Raw genomic sequence first — 25,332 nt, forward strand, 5'->3', positions numbered from 1 at the left:
AGTGTCTCTGTTGGTAGCTAGTGATGAGTGTGTCTGTGTCTCTTTATGCATGTAGATGGCCAGGCTGTTCTACCACAAGCCCCAGTTTGCCATTCTGGACGAGTGCACCAGTGCAGTGAGTGTAGATGTGGAGGACTTCATCTACACTCACTGCAGGACGGTACGACCCAACAACACATCATGCACACAAATACAGTACTTCTGTGTTTGTGTACATGTTTTTATTTCAGATAACTTCCCTATTACCTGATGTTGTTTTTACTTCCTGGTTCTCTGTTAGCCAATACACAAACCAAAGCTAAATGCCTCTGGCAGCTCCAGACAACAGGCTGATTTCTGTTAATATCCTGTTTGAAAACTCCTCCATAGGGATGGCTAGCACTATAACTCCACTACTCTTATCAGTGCTCTCGCTGTCTGATTGGTTCTTAAATGATAATCTTATCAGTTCTTTTGCATGACTAAAGAAATGATTTAGTAATTACAAAGTAAGTTTAAAAGGACGGATAACATGAGAGCTTTTGCAGCGATTCTGCAGGCTTTAATAATGTAGCGCTGGTGCTAGTTTATCACAGGTTTCTTCCCCTTGCCTTAACCTGGACAAACATCCATCATGCTTCATTTGGATACAAAAACTCATCGACAGTCATGACTGCAGTTTAACTTTGACTGTTGCTGCACCAAATACAAGTCATTTAGTTAATATAAGCCTATACAGAAGCATACACATATGACAGAGAAATGCATTAATGCATTAACAGGTACAGGCCGCCTCACTGAGCCAATTACGCAAGGCATGTTCTAAAAACAGCACAAGTATGAAGGCTAATCACTGTCAAAATCCGAGAGCACAAATAAGATCCGTGTGTGCAGGTCCTGCGCATGCTAATTTAACAGCAGCGCATGCATATTACTTTGACGAGCGCGTTCACGTCACTCCGCGCAGAATATCTCTGCTCGCGTGAGCAAAATTGCAGCCTGCGAGGAGAAACCCATGCTTTGAGCGCGGTGGGGCATCCCCTATCAATATCACTGCTCTTCTACTCGCAGACTCAGTCGTTTTACTTTTTGACAGTAAGTGGGCGGACCCAGTCACCATTGTATAACTACATTTAATTGGTGACAATCCTCGTATAAACATGGGACAGAGTTCATGATTTGTTAAAAAATGTTACAAAGGTTGTAGTACAAACGAGACATGATGTGACGATATGACAGTTAATGATTTCCTGAAAAATGTTAGAAATGATTATTTGTACAAAATATTTGACTGGTGTGATTTTGAAGAAAATACACAATCATTGTTAATAATTATTGTGAGGAATAGTTAACATTGACATGTGATCAGACAGTCTCTTCATATATATTATTATTATTATTATTAAAAGGTGATCTGTGACACTTTATTCAGGAAGTTTGTATCAAACAAGTAGCCCTTCGTCCTACTCAGAACTCTTGAAGGAGCTGTTTCAAAAAGGTTGTTGACCCCGGGAATTAATTGGCAGAAATGGAATATAAAATGCAAAACTATATTTTCATTCGTGCATAATGACCTGAAACTAAGAATCACAATGCTTTATTTACCGTAGCTTAAAAAGAATGTTTCTACGGCAGCCCAGAACGGACAAACACTAATGAACACTGGCTCTAGAGAGAGCCGTAACCTTAAGGTAGTGACGGCTCAGGAAACTCTGGATTAAACAGCCCGGTGCTGAATGATTAAAGATCGGAGCGTTGATGGGCACCGACATTACTCTCACTGTCGGGCTGAGCTCCTTCAACTCTGCACACACACGCACGCACGCGCGCGCACACACACACACACACACGCGCGCAGAGAGACGGAGGTGAAGTGAACCAGGTGAAGTGACGATTATTCCAGTAGACGGCAGCTGCGATCGTTACTGTAACTGCAATAAAACATTAGCTCGTATAAAGTCAACACTTTATCAACACATCTGTTCAACAAGCATGACATGTGAACAAAAGTGAAACCTAATTGAATGGAAGGCTCTCATCCTCCGCCGCTACGTTTGCACAAACACAGTAAGCTCTCTTTTTACCAACGGGCTGAACAGAAGCTGTCTGTCTGTCTCTAAATGTTTATCAGTTCGTTCTTGTTCATGTCTCAAAGTAGACAGGAGGACAGTAAGAGGACAGGGGGACAGACGACAGGAGGACAGAAGGAATGACTGAGACTATGTCTGTGTTCTTCATTGTCTTTTATAAACTTCACTCAGGGATGTTTCATTTCATTGACGTTTTAGATAATCTTTCCCAGTGACTTCCCAGTATTTATGACTTCATGTAGTGATTTAATATAAGATAACTGTTGTTACTAGAAACAATATTTAGTTCTATCTCAATTCTAAATAACTTCTAATCCTGTTTTTTATTTGTTTTTAAAATACTTTATGATTTAAAAGCAATCATTTCGTCATGAAAAATATATATGATAGAGTATTGATCCTTGCACTAATATAATGCAAAATAAATTGGTCATGTACTTGCTTGCCATCTGAAAGCTCCCCACTAGATGTCAGTGTTCCTTTAAAAGTACGACATGTAGTCCTGTTGCTGGTTTCTGTTCTAAACGGCATTCAGAAGTCGCCCCTCTTCAGCTTCAGGAGAGAGAGCCACAGAGAGAACTCTGATGAGTTAAAGCAGCCGATAAACACGGTCAACAATGTAACAAACAAGACATTTACAATATCTTCCAAACAGCAAAAAAAACACCAAAACTATAAACGCACAACTTCTTAAAGGTTAATGAGCGTCGGCTGTCCTTCAAAAACAAACTCTAAATTGGTTTCTTTGATCCACAGGAGGGCATCAGCCTGTTCACAGTGTCTCACAGAAAGTCTCTGTGGAAGCACCATGAGGTACGTTCTCACCTTTACATCACTGCAGTCTGACAAGCGTTTCCTTCTCTCAGCAGATTTAGCTCTTTCACTATTTCCTCTCATACAGCATATGATCATCAGACATGAATACTTGTTGGCTTACAACAGGGCTGCCCATTCAATGATCGTGTGGGCGATTATTGTGACCAAGCTTTTCACTGTATGGTATAATTGTGTATGTGACAAACCAAGTTTCTGTTATTTATGTCAGTAGGCCGTCTGAAGAGATGCTTCAGCTTGTTTGTACTTGCTGCTGATGTCTCGTGTCTCTCTTACTGACTGTGTTTCATTCTGTCATGAAGTATTACCTCCACATGGACGGGAGAGGAAGCTACGAGTTCAAGCCCATCACAGAGGAGACGGTCGAGTTCGGCTCATAACTGGAATGTACTGCTCTGATGAAACCAGTCCACTAATTATTTGCACTTGAGATAGTTATAGAAAATCATTTTTGATCATATATTTCCTTTATGTTTTCTGTTATTTAAATCATCACTTTAGTCTCATCATGAATTTGTTCTGTGCAATTATTTAAAAAATAACCATGTTCCTATATTGCCAACTTCTAAGTTGTGTTTTACACACGCAAGACCTGTTTCAGTGAAGGTGGAAATGTGCTCCATTGTTTAAATCATCTCTGCACATCAGTAGCAGAGATTAGCTTGTAGCGACAGGCTGGATACCACAGTGGTCTTTGAGGAAACCTGTCCCCCAGTGAACTGTGTCCTGCACAGAATAATATGAACGTTTGTATTCACAACGTGATTCTTTCTGGACGTCATGCTCCTGGCTGTCTTGTTGGTTCTCATTAAAGTTACACTCTCCACAGCAGTGGAGGCTGGGAATGATTTCAGGCCTTAAAATAAGAAAGGAAACTGTTGATTATCTTGTTACATCGAAGTATCAAGATATTGTCATGTGGTTACAGCATAGTTATCTGAGGATAAACAGTGGTTAAAAAAATGTGATATAGGCGTACTTCCTACTTCCTGTCATTTTCTCGAAGACAAATGTTGATAACAGCCTCGTAGATATCCCATGGCGTAAGGACAACTGTTATCCTGACAGTCCTCACGATGAAGGGCTGACCACATACAAGTCCGAGGTACAAGACAAATAGGTTTTCAGAGGGATCTCCAGACCCAGCTGGTTTGCAGGTTTTGTGCTTGCGCTTTAACGTGGCAGACTCTCGAGCATCCTGGTGGAACTCTTCTGTCTGACTGAGGGAACACGATCACATCACTCAGGCATTCAGAAGTGTTGAAAATATGAACTCACCAGTTGGAAGAGACCATGAGAGAAACCGACCTGTATATTCCCACAGTACTGGTGCTGGCCACACCTCCGTCACTAGTGGCAGCACTCGGCTCCAGTGATTTAGCATTTTTAACATTCCACCTCTCACACATTTTCTAAATGACGAATTGTTGTGCGATTGCCCTTGATGACTGATATGTCCTATGACGCCCGGAGAGGCCTGCATTGAAATGGTGACACTTTTTGAACAAAATGAATTCATTTCGGTTTAATCTCTGCAACAGGGATTTGCGAGCAGAGGGCATTTTGCACAGTTTAACTTTGATACATTTAGTGCTTTTGCTCCGTTGACCAAGCTGTTGGAAGTGCTGACCTTTGTGGGACTGGAATTATGCCAGCGCATACAACAAGTATGAAGCTGTCATACTAAGCATGTTGCCTCATCCAGCTTTATTTCACGTTGCTCCATAATAGAGAGACCGCATGGGTCTGCAGTCAGTCCGTTCAAAGTGCTCCCCGAAATCAGCTGTGAGATTCTGTAGCAGTGCTGCTCTCTGCTCTGCCTGAGCTTCAAAGCACGAAGTCGTAGGCAGACTAAAGATTATGATTTAATGACTGAACACGGCTAGAAAGCGCTAATGAAGAGCGAACTTTTCTGAGTTTATTTTCAATTCTAACAATGGAATGATTCAGTGTTTTAGATTTTTTTCCCACTATGTTCTGGTAGATAACAGCTGTAAGACTAATGGTTGGGGATATCTACTAGCTGACCTGTAATTCAAACACAAGGCTGTCCTAAAGGAAACGGAACACAAGGGAATCTGATTGGCTGTTGCGTTCACGTGCTTGTTGTCCAACCATGAATGATATTCCCTGCTCACTCAGCTGGGTTCAAGTTCTTTTCAACTGATTTGTTCATTATACGTGAAATTACAGATTAAACGGCAATAGTTATTAGTTATATTCTTCTAATGTTGTTGAGCTTTTTTCATTCAGTTAAAATTTATATTTCTTGGGAGTTGGGATTCAAATGTATGTTAATGTTACTTCTGTTGATAACTGATTGTACACGAGCTCTGTGAAGCAGAGGACTGGCTCTAAAGTGTAATGATGACTTTTGTCAGTTGATCACTGGTACATAAACCTGCAGATCCTTCCCCAGCCCCTCTGCCATCACTCAACACCTGTTTTCTGACTGAGAAATGTAAACCAGTGTAGAAGCAGCCTCATCATGGTTTTGTATGGATAATAATGCTGTAATGATCTCACTCTGAATAAAACAAGCTGTTGGAGTAATGGAAAAGGATCTTTCTTTCTTCTTTTGGCGTGAGAGGTGAGTGAGTGTGAGACAAGAAACTGAAGAGATAAAGTGAGTCAATGATCGATGGAAGTGTTGTCATCCAGATCAGGCCTCTAATGTGTGTCAAAGGTGTGCTCTCCTGTAACTTCACACAGACGGCTAGGACGATATCAAACAGTAATAATTACTCTGAAATATCCGACCAGTGAAGTGATTAAGTGTTCATGAAGGTGTGCTTTGTCAGAGCTCTAGTTCTTCCCCCATATTCATGACAAATGCTGAGACCAGTCTTTGTTTATTAAAACTGTCTAAATACCTGCTATCTGCACTGCTCTCATACGATGGTTACAGCTGATAACGCCGTCCCAACCAACAGCATCGTCATGGAAGCGTAGCACCCCCTTCAGGTAAACACTGTTAGCTCTGTCAGCACTTTTGCCGTTGTTTGCGCTGCTAGTCCTGTTAGCATCCTTTAGCGGTAAAATGCCGGCTAGCCGTCGACATGTTGAGAGCCGATGAGAAGCAATCGAATCACTGCATTAAATCACAGCCCTACATGTGATGTGATCAAATGTTCTGCTAATCAGGGAGTTGCACAAGATATCAACACAATATCTAGGTGTACAAACTAAGCCTCCCAGCTGTCACTGGGACAAAGTCCAATGAAACCCACATGACCAGTAGAGACAAATGCAATCAGTGAGTAACTCCGCCAATATCCTGTTTTTCTCGTCTGACCTGATGCAGGAAGTCATTTTTCAGCTGCAGAGAAGTTAGTTTCACTTTGAAACCGAGCTGAAACAAAGAAGACCTGGTGTGTAGTCGGGCTGAAGAGTCATGGGCAGTCTGAGGTGGGTCCTGTTGGTGCTCTGCTTCCAAAACGACTGGAATCTGCCCCATACTCTGGAACAAGGTACTGTCCTGACAACAGTGTGGTAACAGGGTTCACTTTCTGTGATCGGGCCCTGTGGAACCAAGATGTTTGCAATGTCAGTTTTTCAAGAAGTATGAGAGCAGTCTCTTTACCAGGAGGGCAATCCTACATAGGCATGTGTTGAAAACTTCACTTACTGCACTGAAAATGTAACCTGTGAGACAGGAAGTGACAGAGGACTGTTGTGATTATTCGCAGCTGCTCTGCGTTTTGTTGCGCTCGCTGACTGGGGAGGTGTTCCCTTCCCTCCATACTACACTCCACATGAGGAGGCTGTTGCTGCAGAGGTGGACAGGCTGGCCCAGACTGGGGGAATGGACTTCATCCTCAGCCTGGGAGATCACTTCTACTTCAGTGGTGTCAAGAATGTGGAAGACCCTCGCTTCAAGGTCAGCTTACAAAGCCAACATACATACATTGTGGGCAGTGAGATATGTTTGGTGATGAAGCATGTGAAGAAGATGGTTGAACAAAATGTACAGTTCTGAAGAATCCTCAAAGACTCATAACCATCTGGATGAAAAAATATTGACTGCGTGATTAAAAAAAAGAATTTTGAACTCATTTCCTAGGTTGACACTCGTTTTCTACTCGTTTACCCAACACCATCATTGTTAAGGATGAGGAAACAGCTGCAACTTAAATATTCATTCTAACCAGGTCTGGTTGGCTGTGGTTGTATTGCTGCAGACCCTCAAGCTCTGATCACATGGTCGTTATAATATTCACTGGTCTGTTTAAGTCAACTTACTTTGGATCAGATCAGTTTTGAATGTCCTCCCTTTTAAATCAGTTTTGTGTCTTTCAAAATGAAATCATGCAAGTCCGGTTTGGGGTAGGTCTCCAATCAGGTCTGGAATTGTAGACCCTTAAGACCTCTAGTTGCAACCCCAGCTATGCTTCAGGTTTGGCCTGGTAGCCCAGTAAACTTTACTGTAGAATTCGGGATTTCTGGCAAAACAGCATCGTTCCAAGTTGCATGGAGAAGGGAAAACGTCTGAACTCCAGCAATAGCCAAGACATTTAATCTGAAAATGTGGGTCAACCTCACACAAATTGTAACAAAAAACAACACAATGGATTTTGTCCTCAACATTTTCTGAATGAGAGAAAAAAAGTCCGCTGGAATTGTATGAAGTGGAAGTTTAGAAAATCGCTGAAATATGATCCTATCAAAACACATTTCAGTGACTGCATGTTGGATTTGACCAGTGGCACGCCGTGTGTTTTATACCTGGGCCTTCACTGCTGTCCTGCAGCTGAGCCACGTCCTAATAACCTCATTATGACGCCACAGTACGGTTATTTGTTTCTAGGGGTGTAACACACGCAATCCACGTATTCCAATTCAAAGGAGGTTTTACACCCAGTGAACTCCACTGGCTAGAAGCTGGTGAGGGACTATTTCCTTCCCACTTACAATACAGTTGTGTCAGAGTGATTGTTTTTCTAAATTTAAAGAAATTTGTTTGCAAATAGAGGATTTAAGAGGTTAAAATACTGTGAAAGGATTTATGGTTTGTGATTGACATTAGATATGTTACCGTATTTTAATTATTTATTGTTGAAAAACTCATCACAGAAATCTGTTATTAAGGAGCAACAAAAGTAACAATGTGTCCAATTCATTCCATGCTGGGAATGCAGCATGATTCTTAACCTTTTGATCAAGTTAAACCACACATTTTAAACGTGGTAAGCAACTGTGACAAAGCACAGCTCCTGTGCACCACATTCACAGTGAAGTCTTAATGGTTTCTCCTCCACAGCACACATTTGAAAGGGTCTTCTCCCAGCCCTCCCTGCTGGATATCCCATGGTACCTGATTGCTGGAAACCATGACCACAAGGGCAATATCTCAGCTCAGATGGCCTACTCTGACATGTCCCACCGCTGGTAATGATCAAACAATACTAACATGGTTATAACAGTTTCAGACAGAAATACAAAGAATCAACCCTCCTACACTCATTGCAATCAGGAGAGATAAGTCAGATGAAGAAAAGATAATCGTTGATTATGAACAGATATGTGATGATAAAGTCTTGCCAGAGTCGTTGGTGTTTTGACTCTACAGGGAGATTTGTAATGGAGGGGCGTCTGCCCTGAGTTTAGGTCTAACCAGTTTCATATCAGTCATTGATTCTTAATCTATATTAAGATAATTTGCTTAAAATCTGATCATTTACGCCCACCTTTTGGGATTTATTGTCATGTGACAATAAATCAAACATTTGATTGTGTGATCTTTCTACATCTCCTGTGGCAAACTAGTGTCGAAGCGGAAATGAGGAGAAGACAGGATGAACTGGAGTTTGCAATCCAGCGGGAATTTGTTTAATGCACATTCGTTAACAACACACGAACTTGGCATATGGAAACAGATTCAAAATCTTACTGTCCGAGGAACACTTTTATAGTCTAAATACACGCCTTCTTCTGCTGTGGCGCATTAATCAAACCTGTCTGTTCAATCAAAACAGGACACATCTGGACTCCTAATCTGGGCAGGTTTCTATTTCGTTCTGTGCTCACAGAAAACAACCCCATGTAAGGGGTTGTTTTGGTGCTCTTGAGAGATTAATCACACTTTATCTGTCCGAGAGAATCATTTCCCAAAAACGGTGCTTCGGATCACAATAACACGTTATGTAACTTGTTTTTAGTTCAATTCCAGTTCAGTTCAGTTATAATGCTGATTTTCCTCTACACATCCCTCCTCTGAGGGTTTCTTAACCCTCATCCTAACTTTTTATAACTTTTGTCAATTGGCGAAACTGGAACCTAAAATTTTGATCCCTGCCTGCATTGCAACAACACAAGTGATTTATGTAAATTATATGTGTTTGATTATATACCAATACAGTAACAATACAATACAGAACATTTGAGTTCGTAAGATAATTCAAATAACATCATTCAATGCTCAGATTCACTTTCATATAAGGGCGAAAAAACCCACAGATTGCAGTGCAGGAAAAACTCCCTTATGGTCCTTTCCCGCCAAGCGACCACCTTTTTGGTATGAAGTGAATCGGTTCTTGCTTACAAACATGTATTAACTGATACATCACACATTTAATTTCTGCAAAATATTGAACAATGTTTCAGTATTCATTAGATGCAACGTCTGTGATAAACCTATATGCTATAATACTTGTGCACTGATTATTATAGATCATGACTATGAATATTTGTGAATGTAGAAATATCTGATTACAATACATTCAAATTTATAGTGAAACAGATTGGACAGATGATAAAACATGTGACGTGGTGTTTTTTGGACGTGTGTACTTTCAACAAAGTTCGGGCTCTCGTTCTTATGGTGAGTTGCCCCCAAGTCCTGTTTCCTCCATGTCCTCTGAGTCCTCCAGATAGTCCGGAATGGGAAACAGGTCCGGAAACAGGTCCGGTCGTCCAACCACCATTTGAGCGAACTGGGCCTTTGTCCCTTGCTCCATCGTCATCATGTTCATCATCTGAGCCAGTTGGAGATTTGCCATGACACCCATCTGTTTGTCCATGCTCCTCTGGCACTGTCTCCTCAGGATGGGTACAATGCAACATGCCAATAGAAAAGCCACAATTAAAACTATTAGTGCGCCAATTCCTGCTTTTACCAACACAGACCCCCATTGTCCCAAAATTTGGTCTAACCAATCCCATGACCACCCCCCCTTGCCAGCGTTGTCCTTAACTTCCTGTCTCAAACCCCGAATTTTCCCCATTGCAACAGCAAATGTCCCATCAGGTGCAGTGTTATTGGGAATGAATGTACAACATTGTTTCCCAAACATTTGACATACCCCACCTTTTTCAGCTAGAATCCAATCTAATGCTTGTCTGTTTTGCCATGCCATGGTACTGGTCTGGTGTAGCTGCTCGCCCAACCCCTTAAAGGCCTCATTACTGTAATTCAGGTACTTCTGCTGATTGTAGTAGATATAATTGATCCAGTTAACGTTTTTGTTGATAGTAATCCAGGGTAATATAGATTCAAGTCCTGCCTTAATCTCATCTTGTGCTTTAAATTCCTTTGGAATCCCTTTAGGCTGTCCTATAGCGTCTAACTGGATACTTTGGTCCAGCGTGGATTGTCTCTTATACCTACGCTTCTCGTCGGGCACTTCCATCATTTTAATTGTTTCCCCTGCCCCGTTATATATTACCACTACCGGTAATCTCATTTGAACTAACGCGCACAGCCCTACCCATCTGGGCGGCAGAATATTTAGTAAAACATTTTCACCACACATCCAATAGCTGTTGGCTATTCCTGTTGTTTGTTCACTCAACAAATGAAGAGTGGGAATGGTCATAGTTATGTTATCACAATTTTGGTCAAGTGGTATTGGGTTCTCATACCATACTGGTCTCCTGATGTACAAAGAAGTCATATTAGCCTGTGGGAACCAGGACACCACCCAAGTTACTTTACAGTACACGGTAGTATTACCTAAGTCAACCCTTCTTTTGTCTGATGCAAATCCACCACTGGCAAAACATTCATATTCTTGTAATTGATCTACTTTATAATTAGTGGGAGGCTCATTCTGTGTTGTGGAAATCATAAATTCTGCACATGCATTTCGTAGTTGATATGCAGGATACAGATCTAAATAGTTGTGCTTCTTTTGGGATCCATACAAGAGTCTACATTGAACACCACACATAGGAAGTCTGAAGATTGAAGCCAACCCTTCTCTGGGGATGAATCTTCCCTCTCTGCATTCATGCTGTTGTGTCTTTGCGCATTCTTTGAAAGTATGCTTTTCTGCGACTACTATAGGCAATGTTGTTGGAGCTTCTGAGCACATTATGCATTCAATCGAGGTCATCTCTTTTATTGAGTACCATGCCCACCTATACCACCCATTCTGATTAGCATGCTCCCAGTCTTCATCTTCTGTTATTTTAACACTTCTCTGCATTGGCTTGAATTGTCTCCCTGAGTTTTCTACATCATCTACCGTTCTGTTCCATCCCTCCTCTGGGTCATGACTGTCATAATTATCATAATCATAACTCATGTTTTTACCTATTTTTGTAGCTCCTTCGGCTTTCTTTACCGTTGGAACGATAGTTGAGTTCGTTACTACATTAGGAATTACTGTCGTGTTCATCGTGTCTACTTGTTTCCCAGTTGTTGTTACTAACGGATGGCTTGGTTTTGTGCTAACCTCACTTGGCACTGTCACTTGCACAGGAGTGCTTGGAACTTTGATTGACCATGGTTTTGGAGTAGTTGTAACAGCGGTTGTACCGCTGCTCAAATTAACTCTTAAGGTTGTAGTGATAACGGTTGTTACCTTTATCTCACTCTCAGACTTGCTTGGGGGTAACTGTATGGTTACCATTATTGTCAATAGGGTTCATCACTGGTATAACTGTTGGACTGGTTTTGGTTACTTTAGCAGATGGAGTTGTACCGTTCGTTTCCTTATTTGTCAATTTGGCCATTACGTTTTGGTTTTCTATCACCTCTTCCCATTCCCACATGGTGTGAAGTTGTCTCTTTCTACGTATTTTAGCATGCAACTGTCTAAACACTTGATGTGCTGGTTTGAGCTTTAATGACAATGCTGGCACAGGTCTCGGTCTAACATGGGATGGAATATATGTGGTTGCATCGTACTCAACTGATTCATGATATCTGGCTCTCTTCCAGGATGGCTGAGTCATCATTTGGCCGCTGTCCTGCATGCTCTTTGACGTCATCGCAGGTTTCTCCATCGTCAGCTTCCCGACAGCATCCATATCAGAAAGCTGATTAGTTTCAACATTTGTTCCAGGCTCACCTTGTTTGTCATTTTCTTCTGACTTTACACCGTCCTTATTTTTGTCTTGGACTTTCGTGCAATGACTCAGGTGATACCACGTTGTACTTCCCTCGACCTGGACAGCTGTTGGCGTCGCTCGCACCACTCTGTAGGGACCTTCTCGTCTTGGCTCGTGCCACTTTCGTCTGAAGACTTTAATGTACACGTGGTCCCCTGGAACCACTGGTTTCTCTGGTTTCTGGTCGGCCCCCGGCTCCTTTCCTTTCTCCTGTAAATAGATGGATCTATGTATGGCAGTTAGTTGCTTCATATATTCCTTTAACTCTATTTGCAGTTGCTCAAGTGGGGGCCCCTTGTAGGGCCCCCTCAGTTGAGGTGTTGGCATAGGTCTGCCTGTTAGCATTTCATGCGGCGTTAAGTGCGTGCTTCTGTGAGTTTGCATGCGATAGCTCATTAGCGCAAGTGGCAATGCATCTACCCAGTTTAGCTTAGTACTAGCACAGATCTTATTCAACTTTGCCTTTAGCGTTCCGTTAATCCGTTCCACTAACCCTTGGCTTTGTGGATGATACACGGCGCCCAATCTCTGTTTGATTCTCAACTGTTGTAAAATCCCCTTGGCTACTTTCTGCACAAATGCTGAACCATTATCTGAACTTATTTCTGATGGTATGCCAAATCGTGGTATGACTTCCTTAGTCAGAAATTTAATAACTGTGTCAGCTCCTAGGTTCTTTGATGGAGTTGCTTCCACCCAGCGACTGAATCGATCAATTACCACTAGCATATATCTCTTTCCATATGCTGATTTTATCATGTCCACATAGTCTATGACTAAGTGTTTAAATGGCCCTTCTGGGACAGGGATGTGTCCCACAGGTGTTTTTATGCTTTTGCGCACATTGTTTTGGGCACAGATTTCACATTGGTTCAACACTTCATCCACCATTGCTTGCATAAATGGTGACCAATATCCTTGTCTCCTCAAGCTTTTCAGGACTTCCCCCCTCGAACAGTGATCATCACTGTGCGATTCTGAAATGAGAATGGTCAACAATGCAACAGGTGCTACCAACAATCCTTGATGTGTTCTCCACAACCCCTTATCATCAATTGTTGCCCCCCTTTGCATCCACATGTTATGTTCACTTTGGTCTGCTTTTTGTTGTATCTGGATAATGTCTTCGGGCGTGACTACAGGCTCTAGTGACACCACTGGTGATAGAATAGCTACTTTACACTTGGAAGCTGCTTTTGCAGCCTCATCTGCAGCATTATTTCCTTTTATAATGTCATCATTCCCTTTCCGGTGTGCCTGACATTTAATGATCGCAAGCCTCGTCGGGCCCATCATTGCTAATATCAGGTCCATTATCTGTTTTTCATGCTGTATTGGACTTCCGTCTGTTTTTCTGAAACCTCTCTGTTTCCACAATGCTCCAAAGAGTTGTGTGACGCCTAGTGCATACTGGCTGTCAGTGTAAATGTTTGCGACTCTGCCTTTAGCGAGTCTGCACGCCTCAGTCAATGCTTTTAATTCGGCTAGCTGTGCTGAACATGGCTGATCACACCCTTCAGCTTTCACTGTCACAAAGTCACTGCCTATTTGCTCAATCACGGCAAATCCGGCATGATTACCTAAGTAGTCCCTGTAGCAGGACCCATCCACAAAGTACGTCACATCTGCGTTTACTAACGGAGTAGACTCTAGGTCAGGTCGCAACTTGGTATACTTCATTGTCTCTGCCACACACTCATGTGGCTCTCCTTCAAATTCAAATGGAATAACATTTGCTGGATTTGTAGTTATATATTTCTTTATTGTCACATCAGGATATGTCAAGAGCGGCATGTACTGCAAACACCTTGCTTGTGTCACCACAAACTTTCCTTGGTTTATCAACTCAGTGATTTTGTGATGTGTATGTATGACTACAGGATACCCCATCGTTACCGTTCCTGCTTTCTCATATGCATAATGCACTGCTGCCAGCCCTTGATAACATGGAGGCCACCCTTGTGCTACATTGTCAAGTTTTGTACTGTAATATGCAATCGGTTGTTTTGGACGACCCCTACACGTCTCCTGCATCAATACTGCTGAAACATACATGTCCTGTCGATTAGATACATCAAGCAGAAATGGTTTGTCATAATCAGGTGTTGCAAGAGCCGGAGCTCTCTGCATCTCTTGTTTGATTGTTTCAAATGCTACCAAGGACTTGTCTGTCCATTGTAACGGAGCTCTTAACGTCTGGGTTCCTGCCTCCTTCATGATTTCTCTTAGTGGAGCAGTTTTTTCAGCATAGCTTTCAATCCACTCGGAACAAAATCCAGTCATTCCTAGAAATGTCATTAACTGGCCAACTGTTCGAGGACGTGGAGCTTTACTCACTCCCTCTAGCTGGGAGGGTGACATTGCAATGGCTCCATGGGAGATCATTCTCCCCAGATACTCTACTTGCGGTTGGCAGTACTGTAATTTTGTCAGAGAGGCTTTATGTCCTCCTTCTGCTAAACTCTGGAGTACTTTGATTGAGTCTCGATGACAATCATCGATTGTAGATGAGCAGATCAACAAATCATCAACATACTGTATTAATGTGCTATTAATAACAATATTTTCAAGATCCTGTCTCAAAATCTGATTAAACATGTGAGGGCTATGCTTGAAGCCCTGTGGAATACGTGTGTAACTGAGTTTTCGTCCTCTGTATGTAAAGGCAAACAGATGTCGAGAGTCTTCAGCCAATGGAATGCTGAAGAATGCTGAGCACAAATCAATTACTGTAAAAAATTTAGCATTATGTGGCACATTCGTGAGGAGTGTATGTGGATTTGGCACCTCTGCTGGCCAATCTTGTACGACATCATTTACTGCTCGCAAGTCATGCACAAGTCGATATTTTGATTTGTCGTTTTTTGGCACTGGTAGTATGGGAGTGTTGCAGTTGCTGTATGTCTCAACCAACACTCCTGCGTTTATCAGACCTTCAATTGTCTTACTTATACCTTCTTCAGCTTCAGGCTTTAAAGGATATTGTGGGCGATACGGCAGTTTCACGTTTGGTTTTAATTCAATTTTTACAGGATTGGCAGACTTTACCAACCCTACATCACTGTCATGTTTTGACCACACTTGATCTGGCACGTGCGTCAACATGTCTTCCATAAAAGTGTTTCTGCTTTCTTCACTTTTAGTTGCTGTTTTTAGTATTTTTCGCGTTGGTATCGTTACTACCTGCGGTTTTGCCATCATTGATGTTCCACAAAGGATTTTGATCATCTTTTTATCTTGTGATGAAAAAATTAGTGGGTTGTCTGTTTCTTGCCACTCAATCTGTGTAGCAACATGCATCATTGGACCGAGGTCTTTTGATTCAAACGGTTCATTCACCAATAGGGTGATATGTGGAACCGACTCTGGTACAGCGTACCACTCTGAAATGAATGAATTTGGTTGCACGCTCAGTGCTGCCCCCTGTTGGCCTACTACAATATCCTGTGTTACCAACTCAACAGTCACATTTTTCGTTTTCTCATCCCATTTCTTCTCAAATACCGAACTGCATGATGCATCATAGAACATTGTGCAATGATAGTCAGATAATGGTTGCTTTGCTTCTGGGATTTGGGCTCGAATCAGTTTTTCCCATTGGCTGAATACCTTTGTTATAGGTTCCATAACATCACCTAGCCAATAAACTTTTGCACATTCAGATTGTGTGTACATTTGAAAATCCAATCCGGATCTATCAACAAATACTCCATCAGGTGAACACCAGACTTTTATTTGTAATTTACACAGTGCATCCCTTCCCAACAAGTTGATTGGTGTTTGATCAGATACTAAAATTGGAATTTTAGTTTCACCACCTTCAGTTGTTAATCTCACTGGAGCTGTTATTGGAATCATTTGTGTCATTCCCGAGAATCCTACTGTTTTAACAAATTTGCCTGACAAGGGGAGGTGTGTGGCATATTCTGGACTTACACATGTATAAGTAGCTCCAGTGTCAACCATCATCGGTGTTGGCTTGCCTTCTAATTGAACCTGTAGCATTGGTTCTTTATCAGCTCCTATGGTGATAATTGGATGCTGACCCTCCCCGTTAGGATTCTCTGGGCACCCCTAGTAACCATATTTCGGACCTGCCCATGGATTGACAGGACCTCTACCTCCACGTTGCATGGACTGAGACCCGCGACCCCCCTCTCTCCACTCTGTGCCTGGCTGTGGTCTCGGACAGTTGGCTCAGAAATGGCCTGTGTCTCCGCACCCCCAGCACTCCCTCTGTGGTGGACGTCGTTGTCCATTCTGGAAAGAAGGTGGTCCTCTTTGACCTTCCCAGCGAGGGCGAGTGAACGGAGGTCTCATAGCTCCATTTCGTTGTTGTGGGTTTGGCTGTTGTATTAATGTGCTATTAATAACAATATTACATATAATATTATTATAATATAACAATAATAAACATTGACAACAGCGGGTGGCTGCACGGGTGATGGTTGTGCATCAGGTGCAGTTGGCATTGCATGGTTAGTAGTGTCATTTACCATTGGAGCTTGGGTCTTTATTTTGCTTTTATTTTGCAAGTCAGTGAGTTGCAGCTGTGTTAACTTTCGCTGCAAATTCCTCTCTTGATCTTTAGTTTTCTCCTCATCCTTCCTATATTTTTCAATCGCGTGTACCACGTGGTCACGGAATTGTCTGTGAGGCATTGAAGTCAGTCCCACCACATCCTCCAGTCTGCTCTGCACCGGAGTTGGCAGGGCTTCAATAACTGCATTCCTGAACAAAGTCATTAGGACAGGGCTGCTCTCAGCCTCTTCCTCTGTCTCTTGCTTCCATCTTTTCAGCTGTTTATTTATATATCCAGCTGCATTCTCAGTCTCTGCCAGAGGCTCCCCCTTTAATGATTTGGGATCTATTTTGGTAGGGTATTCCCCCCTCAGGGCCATCCATAACTCAGCTCTGTATGCATTGGGCTCAGTTCCGTCTGCCATCGGATTGGCCATCCAAGTATTTCCGCTATTGCGTAAAATATTCTCCATCGTGGATACTCCAAGACTTTGTGCCCACACTGCCTTAATGTCTCCCAAGGCTAGCATTTTACCGACTGTTTCCTCCTCAAAAGCCTTGATCCACTTACCAGCCCCCTCATGAATGTCAGGCAGCCTGGAAATCAGTCCTGCAAGGTCGAGTGTTTGCCAAGGTGTATAATGCCCCTGAGATCCTCTTATCAAAATGGGACATTGTCCATACCTGTCTGGTGGGTGTATGCCAGGTCTGTATCTCAGATCATAAGGTCTGTCCTTTGTTACCCCTCCCCTTTTGTTTAAACCTGCTTGTCCTCTTAACGCTCCTTCTACTTCTCCTTCTTCCCCCTGTTCCCCGCATAGCAGCCTGTGGCTTTTGTCTATCTCTCTCTCTAGCTCTCCAATCGTGGCGTTTGCCTGTTTGCGACATTGCTCCGCGTCCTCCTCCATTTCTTGAATTACGGTCCGAATTACATCGTCTCTCGAGTCTCTCTCTCTTCCTCTTGCATGTTGTTCCATACCCAGCCAGTAAGACTCTCCTCTGTCTCTCTGTACTGTATCATTTCGTTCTGCATAGCAATCTAGTATTTCTGATTCTTTTGCTTCGCTTTGTTTTCGGCCAGTGCTGCAGTATTTTGGGGGTTTATCTCCTATTTGTGATGTTGGGGTCGTATCGAGTCTGGGGCTGGTTGACCTGCTCGGGTCATCCTGTGGGGGAGTTTGGTGCGTCATTAAAGATCTGTTGTTTTCAACTTCGAAGTCTCCTTTAATGTTAACAGTTCCTGCAATTGATGGATAGATTCCTGCAGTTTTCGAAAAGTCCTGCAGCTGTTCCTTTTGACGTGCTTTTGCTTTTCTTTCTTTCAGTTCAACGAACCCGTCTCTTACATTTTTTCCTGTAGCGATGACCTTCAACCTTAAACAATTTAATTGTTTCTAGTTCTAGTTCGCTTTTCGTCAAACGTTTCTTGCTTTTATCTTTTGGTTTGTAATCCTTGATTCTTAGTTCCATATCCTCACACAAACCCACATCAAATGTGCCCTCTTTAGGCCAAGATGGATCGAGTCCTTTAGTGCGTTTTGCCCATTTCTCTGAAAGTCTCTGGACATCTTTTGCATGCTCTGAGTTTTTGATCGCCACGAGAGCTACTGGTGTCACACTCATGTTTAGTTTATTTTATTTAAACGGAGCCAAACTGTTTGGCCGTCTTGCCAAGACACAGCAGACGGAGCGAGAAAGGGAGGGCTATTTTAGACACTCATTTAGACACAGAGAGAAAAAAGGAAGAATAGGGAAGAATAGCCTTAATCTATACAACTACACAACACTATGACACTAATACTATAAACTTTATACGCTTTAAGTGACAATTTTAACTACAATGTTTGGACGCTTGTGTACTGCCAAGATTCTCTTTGTACTAGAACAAATTAATAAACTCACAAAGAAACTGCCAAAATCACAACTCACTTATTTGCTATACGCACTTATACAATGATGTATATTTCTTATGAGGGGTTTCACAGAGGCTCGATTGAACATTTGCAAAAGCGTTATCACTTGGAGAGCATGCCAAAAACATACAAAGCCAATATTTCATATACATGCAAAGCCACCCAGGTGTTTATCACATCAAAAGTCAGCGGTCCCAGTCTGTCAGTCCGTTTTTGTCCAGGTATTTTTTATTTCTCTTTCTAATGTCAGACTTTGACTATGTGGGAGTTTTTTAACAGTATTGCTTGTACTTAAGGCTTTGTTAAGGAGAGATTCTTATTGTTGGGCTGTTTCACAGTTTACAAATGTCCTCTTTATTTCACCAGAGGCTCATATGGTTTTTTCTTGGGGGTTTAACAGGGAGTATTGTCTCTTCCCTTTATTCATCTATGGATCTCTCCTTTATAGTATTACTTTATCAGTAATGTCAATAAGTTACAGTCGTGTGCACACCTTTTCAAACTGTACTATTCATTTTATTGTCTAGTTAGATATTACTTTTCCTGCTCATTTAGATTTCTGCACAAAATTTCTGAGTCTCGTCAGCGTAGTGTCCTGCCTTAAACAGAGCCCACTCCTAACAGACCCACATTATAGTGTTATTATTTAAATCTAAGCCAGTCTTTTCGTTTCTTCCCTCTCGAGTAAAGAGTCGTATCAAGACCTACGTATCTCACACTGGAACTCACACTGGAGTTCCTTACACTTATTTGCAGAAATTGCTTCATCCATAGCACACAGTCGCTTTGTCATTAGCGTACAAAAGTCTCTTGAGCTTGAGAGATACACACGGAGTACTCCGCTTTTGAGCTTATCTTGGCCACAACCAGGCGTCACGCCAACAGAATGCTGCGTACGCTGTTCCACACGAGAGAGCTCTCTTTTTACAGCTGGAGATCAAATTGAATCATTTCAACACACCAACTTTTAGTATTTTTTCCAGCACACACCAGTCTGCCTCTCTCCTCCTCCGCTAAAGAGCGTGGATTCCGTCGAGGGGACCCCAGACACTCCCTCTCTATCACACAAGCGAGAACCACGCTATACAGAAATACACTATGGTGAGATATAAAAATCTCCTACCTTATACGGCGCCTTTAGCGTGATTGTCGGTTGGCTGGCGTAGAGGAGATGTCGGAGGCCTCGACCCGCCCCACGTTGGGCGCCAATTATGTCGAAGCGGAAATGAGGAGAAGACAGGATGAACTGGAGTTTGCAATCCAGCGGGAATTTGTTTAATGCACATTCGTTAACAACACACGAACTTGGCATATGGAAACAGATTCAAAATCTTACTGTCCGAGGAACACTTTTATAGTCTAAATACACGCCTTCTTCTGCTGTGGCGCATTAATCAAACCTGTCTGTTCAATCAAAACAGGACACATCTGGACTCCTAATCTGGGCAGGTTTCTATTTCGTTCTGTGCTCACAGAAAACAACTCCATGTAAGGGGTTGTTTTGGTGCTCTTGAGAGATTAATCACACTTTATCTGTCCGAGAGAATCATTTCCCAAAAACGGTGCTTCGGATCACAATAACACGTTATGTAACTTGTTTTTAGTTCAATTCCAGTTCAGTTCAGTTATAATGCTGATTTTCCTCTACACTAGGAGAAACAGCCAAGCAACTCCAGCACAGGGGGCGAGTCCCCACGCTCGGGGCAGGGGAAGGTGATAGCGGGGGGGGGGGGTTTTATCCAGTTCAGGTGTTGCAGCCACATGGCAAAACCAGACGGATCTCCCTAACCACTGGGGACACGAGGGCTCAACACAGAGTTGATCCGGAGACTCTCTTCACTCTACTCCACAGGCTAGTGGAACAGAACAAAAACGATTTGACCTCCCCTCCTTTCCCCTAAATTATTTATTAAAATACTTTTATTGTTTCTTGTCAAAAGTCCCCTGGGTTGCCACCCTCCTGCTGCCTTATTTTGTATCAGTATATCATTACGTCTGTGTTGTGTCTGTAGGAATTACCCAGGTCTCTATTATGATCTCCAGTTCACTGTCCCGCACACAAATGTGTCAGTGAGCATCCTGATGATTGACACAGTGGTGTTATGTGGAAACACCGACGACCAAAACCAGCCTTCAGGACCAGAGAAGCCCAGAGACGCAGATCAACACTGGACCTGGATCAGGTCTAAACTGGCCAGCAGCAGGTGAGCTACTAGGCACAGACAAGTCAGACAGTATACAGAGACAACATGTTTATGCTGGACTCCAGAATACTGGGCTTTACGTGACACAAATTAAATGTAAATATGATTTGAAATTATAAAAATAAATATTGTTTTGAATCCGATTAACCCTTTCTATCAGTGTATCACTTGGTATGGCCACTATGTTGATGACCATCTCCCTACCAACCACCATCTACCACCACCATCAATTTTTGGTGGTGAGACTGAACTTTTAGATTATTTATAAATATCTGAACCCCATTAATCGCAATATTCGGCTCTATTGACTACTCTGAGCACAGCATTATTTGGGGGGATTTAGATATTTTGAAGGGGGCTGAGGAATCTGTAACATACCATTCTCTTTAGGAGCAGCACCTCACACAACCCTCTCCTTAGAGCAGAAGCTTTTCACCCCCAGCACCTCAACGGAAACATCACATTTGGCCAATTCCAACACCTACGACCAATGTGTGACCAAGAGACTGATGTTGTTAGACAGGCTGGGGTCTGTCCAATGCATTCTCAGACAGAGAACCCAGGGTGATTCAGCAGGCTTTTGACAGAGCGCAGTCACTTAAACGTAACACTCTGCTTAAAAGTAGTTTTTGTCCTGAAAAAGCTGTGACCACACCCGTTTTGTTGAAGTGCCCTGACAAAGAGCTACAGTGGTTGAAAGATGTTGGCTGATTTAGCTTCGATAAAAAGAGTTTTATAGTTTATCCCTCCTCATTCGATTGGTTTCCCTGTTTTCCAAGAGCACCAGACACATTTTTGATCCACAGTTGAACACAGAAGTTTTCTCTCTCTACAATGACAAATTGTTGTAACTTCAACACAAATGTCTGCAAACCTAGCATTGAGTGTGTGTTGTTCCACCACCAGCCTCCAGAACAACCTTGGCGCTCCTTGTCCTAGATTCTCTAGTTGTGTGGAACTCTACTGGGTTAATGAACAGCATTCCTCGAAAAGATGTTCCCTCATTTGGTTTTGATCATGTTTGTGGAGATGCATACTAATTGACATCTCTGGCAGTTCAGTAAGTACAAAGTACAAGAGTCGATGTATATCTGAATACATGGATGAGGGGTCGAGGTACCTCTTTCATTATGGTACGTAAGGCAGCTAGTACACCTGAGATGGAACAAAAACATTTCATCCAGGAGGTGGCAGTGTTCACTAAGTGTTCACCAGTCTATCTAGATAAACACTGCAGAAGACAGTGATCGATGGGCTGAAAGCAAAACACACAATGGTGTTTTCTACACACCAAAACACATGTCAGCACCATAACTTTGATCGTATAAAATCTTCCCAAAGTGGCTCTAAATAAAGTTGAAGTCTAAGATCTTAAAATCTAAGATTATCAGTAAATTGTTCTGTGAACAACTTTGTTTTATCATTTATTTTCACAGATCACTTGAGTATCTATAAAAAAGAGAACATACAGTTTGAAGCAATACGTTTGTTCTGGTTTAAGCTCTGAACACCTTCGTTGGCTCCTCCCAGGTCAGACTATGTTGTGGTGGCTGGTCATTATCCTGTGTGGTCCATTGGCAATCATGGACCAACATCCTGCCTGGTAAACAGACTGAGGCCCTTACTGAAGAAATACAGAGTCACTGTGTACCTGTGTGGCCATGATCACAATTTGCAGGTATGTACTGGATGCTAAATCACAACAAGAATATCGTGTGTACATGTGTGTGTGTCTGCTCAGCAATGATTTGATCCAATTGTCTGTCAATAATTGACAGAGCCCCTCTTCAATCAGCTGACAGTAAAATGCTGCGAACACATTTTAATAATCCAAAAATATAAAAATACTTTTAAGTCCATAAACTGGGGCTGCCCCCTCTTAGTCAGAAATGTTGAATAATCGTTTGTTTTGGTCTTAGTCGGCTAATATCTCTTAATAGTCGATCTGTGGTCAGTCAATCTGAAATCAAGTGATTACAAATCAAGTGCAGACAAACAGCCAACAAGATTGAGGCCTTGAGGCAATCTGTTACAACAATCTTCATTTAAAAACAGGAGGGTATTAGGACCAATACAAAGGATGAAATGCTACTATTGCAGTCTCTCCTGGGTTGGGCCCCTTTTTGAGTTGGATTGACTGGACTATTAAACAATTAGTCATTTAAAAAAAACGTATTTGTCTTGACTCATGAGAGAGTTATGAGTTCATCTCTGGCAAACACAAGATGTCAAGTGATGATTTTCTGCGAGTCTTTGTCGAGAATCTGTTTATTTAATCAACTAATTGATTATTAGTCGACAAAAGTGAGTGTAAGGAGGACAACCCTTACTGACTTGATATTTTGCTGATATGTCTGTAGTTTTGAACAGGTTGACATTGTCGCAAAGTATCTGATTACTTCTTCCATCGTGTTATGGTTTGGTTTTTTCCGTAGATGATTTTGACGCTGTCTATCTCTCTTCCAACAGTTTATCAGAGAGGATGATGGGAGCTCGTATGTGGTTAGTGGGAGTGGAGCTGTCAGTGACCCTGCCACCACTCACAGGGAAAGTGTTCCTCTCCCCTGGCAGCTCTACTCCAGTCCTGTCAACCACACAGCAGGAGGCCTGGCTTACTTCCAGGTCACTGAGCATCAGATGACGGTCAGTTTCATGCAGACTGATGGGAAATGTGTTTACCGGGCAGAGCTGCCAGCACGCACAGTCTGATGCCTTTCATCAACATACAGATATGATCTGCAGGAGTCAGTTAGAACAGATTTCTTATTGTGTGGTATACATGTGGTGTAGACAGTGCTAACCTTTGCACAAGTCTCGTATGTTCCACATATTGTCCTCTTATAACCTTTTATACTTAAAATATGACTTCTGCTACTTATACTTAATGTGTTCTATTGTTTGTGGCTGTGCATGTATGTATGAACAACGATATGATCAAAGATCTTTAATGGATGCTTGTGTTTAGACGACATTTAACATCTTGGAAAGCTTTTTTATTTTCCTCACAGAACGGCATCGAAAAAAGCATTGATTTGAGTTTTGATTTATTACCCAAAATGATTAATTGCATCAGTACTCGTGTTGAAATATTCTTTACAATACCAAACCCAAAGAGCATGGGCTATAATGTAACTTCTTTACATTCTATTACAACATAAATAAGTTACATTCTAATACAATGTAACTTCTTTACATTCTAATAGAATTGTCTTTTGGAGATGAACAGGACATTTTTCAGTTCCAAGTAATGACTGGGTTCCTTTCGGTGCTGCTTTAGTATTGATCATGTTTTGATATTTGAGTCATGTTGTGGATGATCAGATGGAGTTATGATGGTAGCAGTCGCCCAATTGCAGATTCAGCTTGAGCAAAACCTTTGTCTATTGTGTTCAAATCAGGCCCATAGGAGTTTACAAGGCAGGTGTCCTTTCTCAAAACACTGACCTGATGCATCAAGTGGATATGTTTTGCTGAACATAATATTATGCATTTGCCCTCTACATCCTCTAGTCTAATGAGCATACTTATAAACGCACTGTTACAACTCCTTCATAGTGTCATATTGCTTTTCGGAGAATTATGATGATAAGTTCATAGTAGATGCAAAAGTATACTTATGTACAATATGTTATGTTGAACATTGTTGCTCCTGGATGGATCACAGCAACCCAATTATGTTCAACACAGCTCCATGTCCTTGGTCATGGTGGCCACAGCACTGAAAAGAATAAACTTCATCATTCTCACAATTCTGACAATTAGATTTTTTATTAACAGCATTTACTTGTACTTTTACTTTCAATACTTAAGTACATTTAATATCAGAAAATTACTTTTGATACTTAAGTACAATAAATATCAGATACTTTAAGACTTTTACTCAAGTAGTATTCTAATAGGTGACTTTTTACTTTTACTGGAGTAGTTTTCCAGTAAGGTATCTTTACTTTTACTCAAGTATGGCTTTTGGGTACTTTATACACCACTGCAGTGAGGTGACAGTGCTAGCCACTACACCACCATGCAGCCCCACCTACATTATATATACAGTATATTGATGTTCAGAATATTGATAAGAGTAGCTCCTAGTAGTAATACAATCCTAAAGACACCTCTCCCTACCTGAAGGCCACCATAGTTCTGGACACGCTTCACGCTTAGCTCGATGGTTAATCATCATTCTGTGTGCCGCTGCTTATCCTTCCTTTTTATACAGTAGATCAATGACACAATAATGTGTCTTCAGATTTGAAAACGTAGGTATACTTTTTCTAGGTCGCTTAATAAAAAAGTCTAAAATCTTGTGTCCCATCATTGGTTATGTGGAGAAACTATAATTCACTGCAATTTATTTAGAATGCCATTCATCAGCAGAGAGCCTCTTTCTGTTCTCAGAGCCTTCAGCGTATATAAAGTCAATGAACGACTCCCTTTCTGCCTTCATTCTGGAATTATTTG

At 41.9% G+C, this 25,332-nt stretch overlaps 2 protein-coding genes across 3 annotated transcripts in view; both read left to right on the top strand.

The window, feature by feature from the left end:
* The window catches only part of abcd3a (ATP-binding cassette, sub-family D (ALD), member 3a), a 31,329-nt gene extending 25,890 nt beyond the window's left edge, over positions 1-5,439 (top strand). For both annotated transcript variants that reach the window (XM_079292066.1, XM_079292065.1), the window contains exons 21-23: positions 56-160; positions 2,826-2,882; positions 3,206-5,439. In XM_079292066.1, the coding sequence (XP_079148192.1) occupies positions 56-160; positions 2,826-2,882; positions 3,206-3,283 (240 nt within the window). In that variant the 3' untranslated portion in view covers positions 3,284-5,439. The remainder of the gene's footprint in view (positions 1-55; positions 161-2,825; positions 2,883-3,205) is intronic.
* An 815-nt stretch (positions 5,440-6,254) lies between these two features.
* Positions 6,255-24,424, top strand: LOC306794415 (tartrate-resistant acid phosphatase type 5-like). The gene is made up of 6 exons (XM_079292471.1): positions 6,255-6,373; positions 6,593-6,783; positions 8,164-8,291; positions 20,683-20,874; positions 22,405-22,552; positions 23,344-24,424. The coding sequence occupies exons 1-6, from the start codon at positions 6,298-6,300 to the stop codon at positions 23,581-23,583; spliced, it is 975 nt and encodes a 324-aa protein (XP_079148597.1). The 5' UTR covers positions 6,255-6,297; the 3' UTR covers positions 23,584-24,424.
* The last annotated feature ends 908 nt before the right edge of the window (positions 24,425-25,332 follow it).

Source organism: Melanostigma gelatinosum, assembly GCF_949748355.1.
Source record: "Melanostigma gelatinosum genome assembly, chromosome: 20".
Classification (NCBI taxonomy): domain Eukaryota; kingdom Metazoa; phylum Chordata; class Actinopteri; order Perciformes; family Zoarcidae; genus Melanostigma; species Melanostigma gelatinosum.

What these genes read in the sequence shown, in the direction of transcription:
- LOC306794415 (XM_079292471.1), top strand. Translation starts at nt 6,298, where the DNA reads ATGGGCAGTCTGAGGTGGGTCCTGTTGGTGCTCTGCTTCCAAAACGAC. An exon ending in TCTGACATGTCCCACCGCTG is followed by an intron (nt 8,292 to 20,682) that starts GTAATGATCAAA and finishes TTGTGTCTGTAG; the next exon opens with GAATTACCCAGGTCTCTATT. An exon ending in TCTAAACTGGCCAGCAGCAG is followed by an intron (nt 20,875 to 22,404) that starts GTGAGCTACTAG and finishes GGCTCCTCCCAG; the next exon opens with GTCAGACTATGTTGTGGTGG.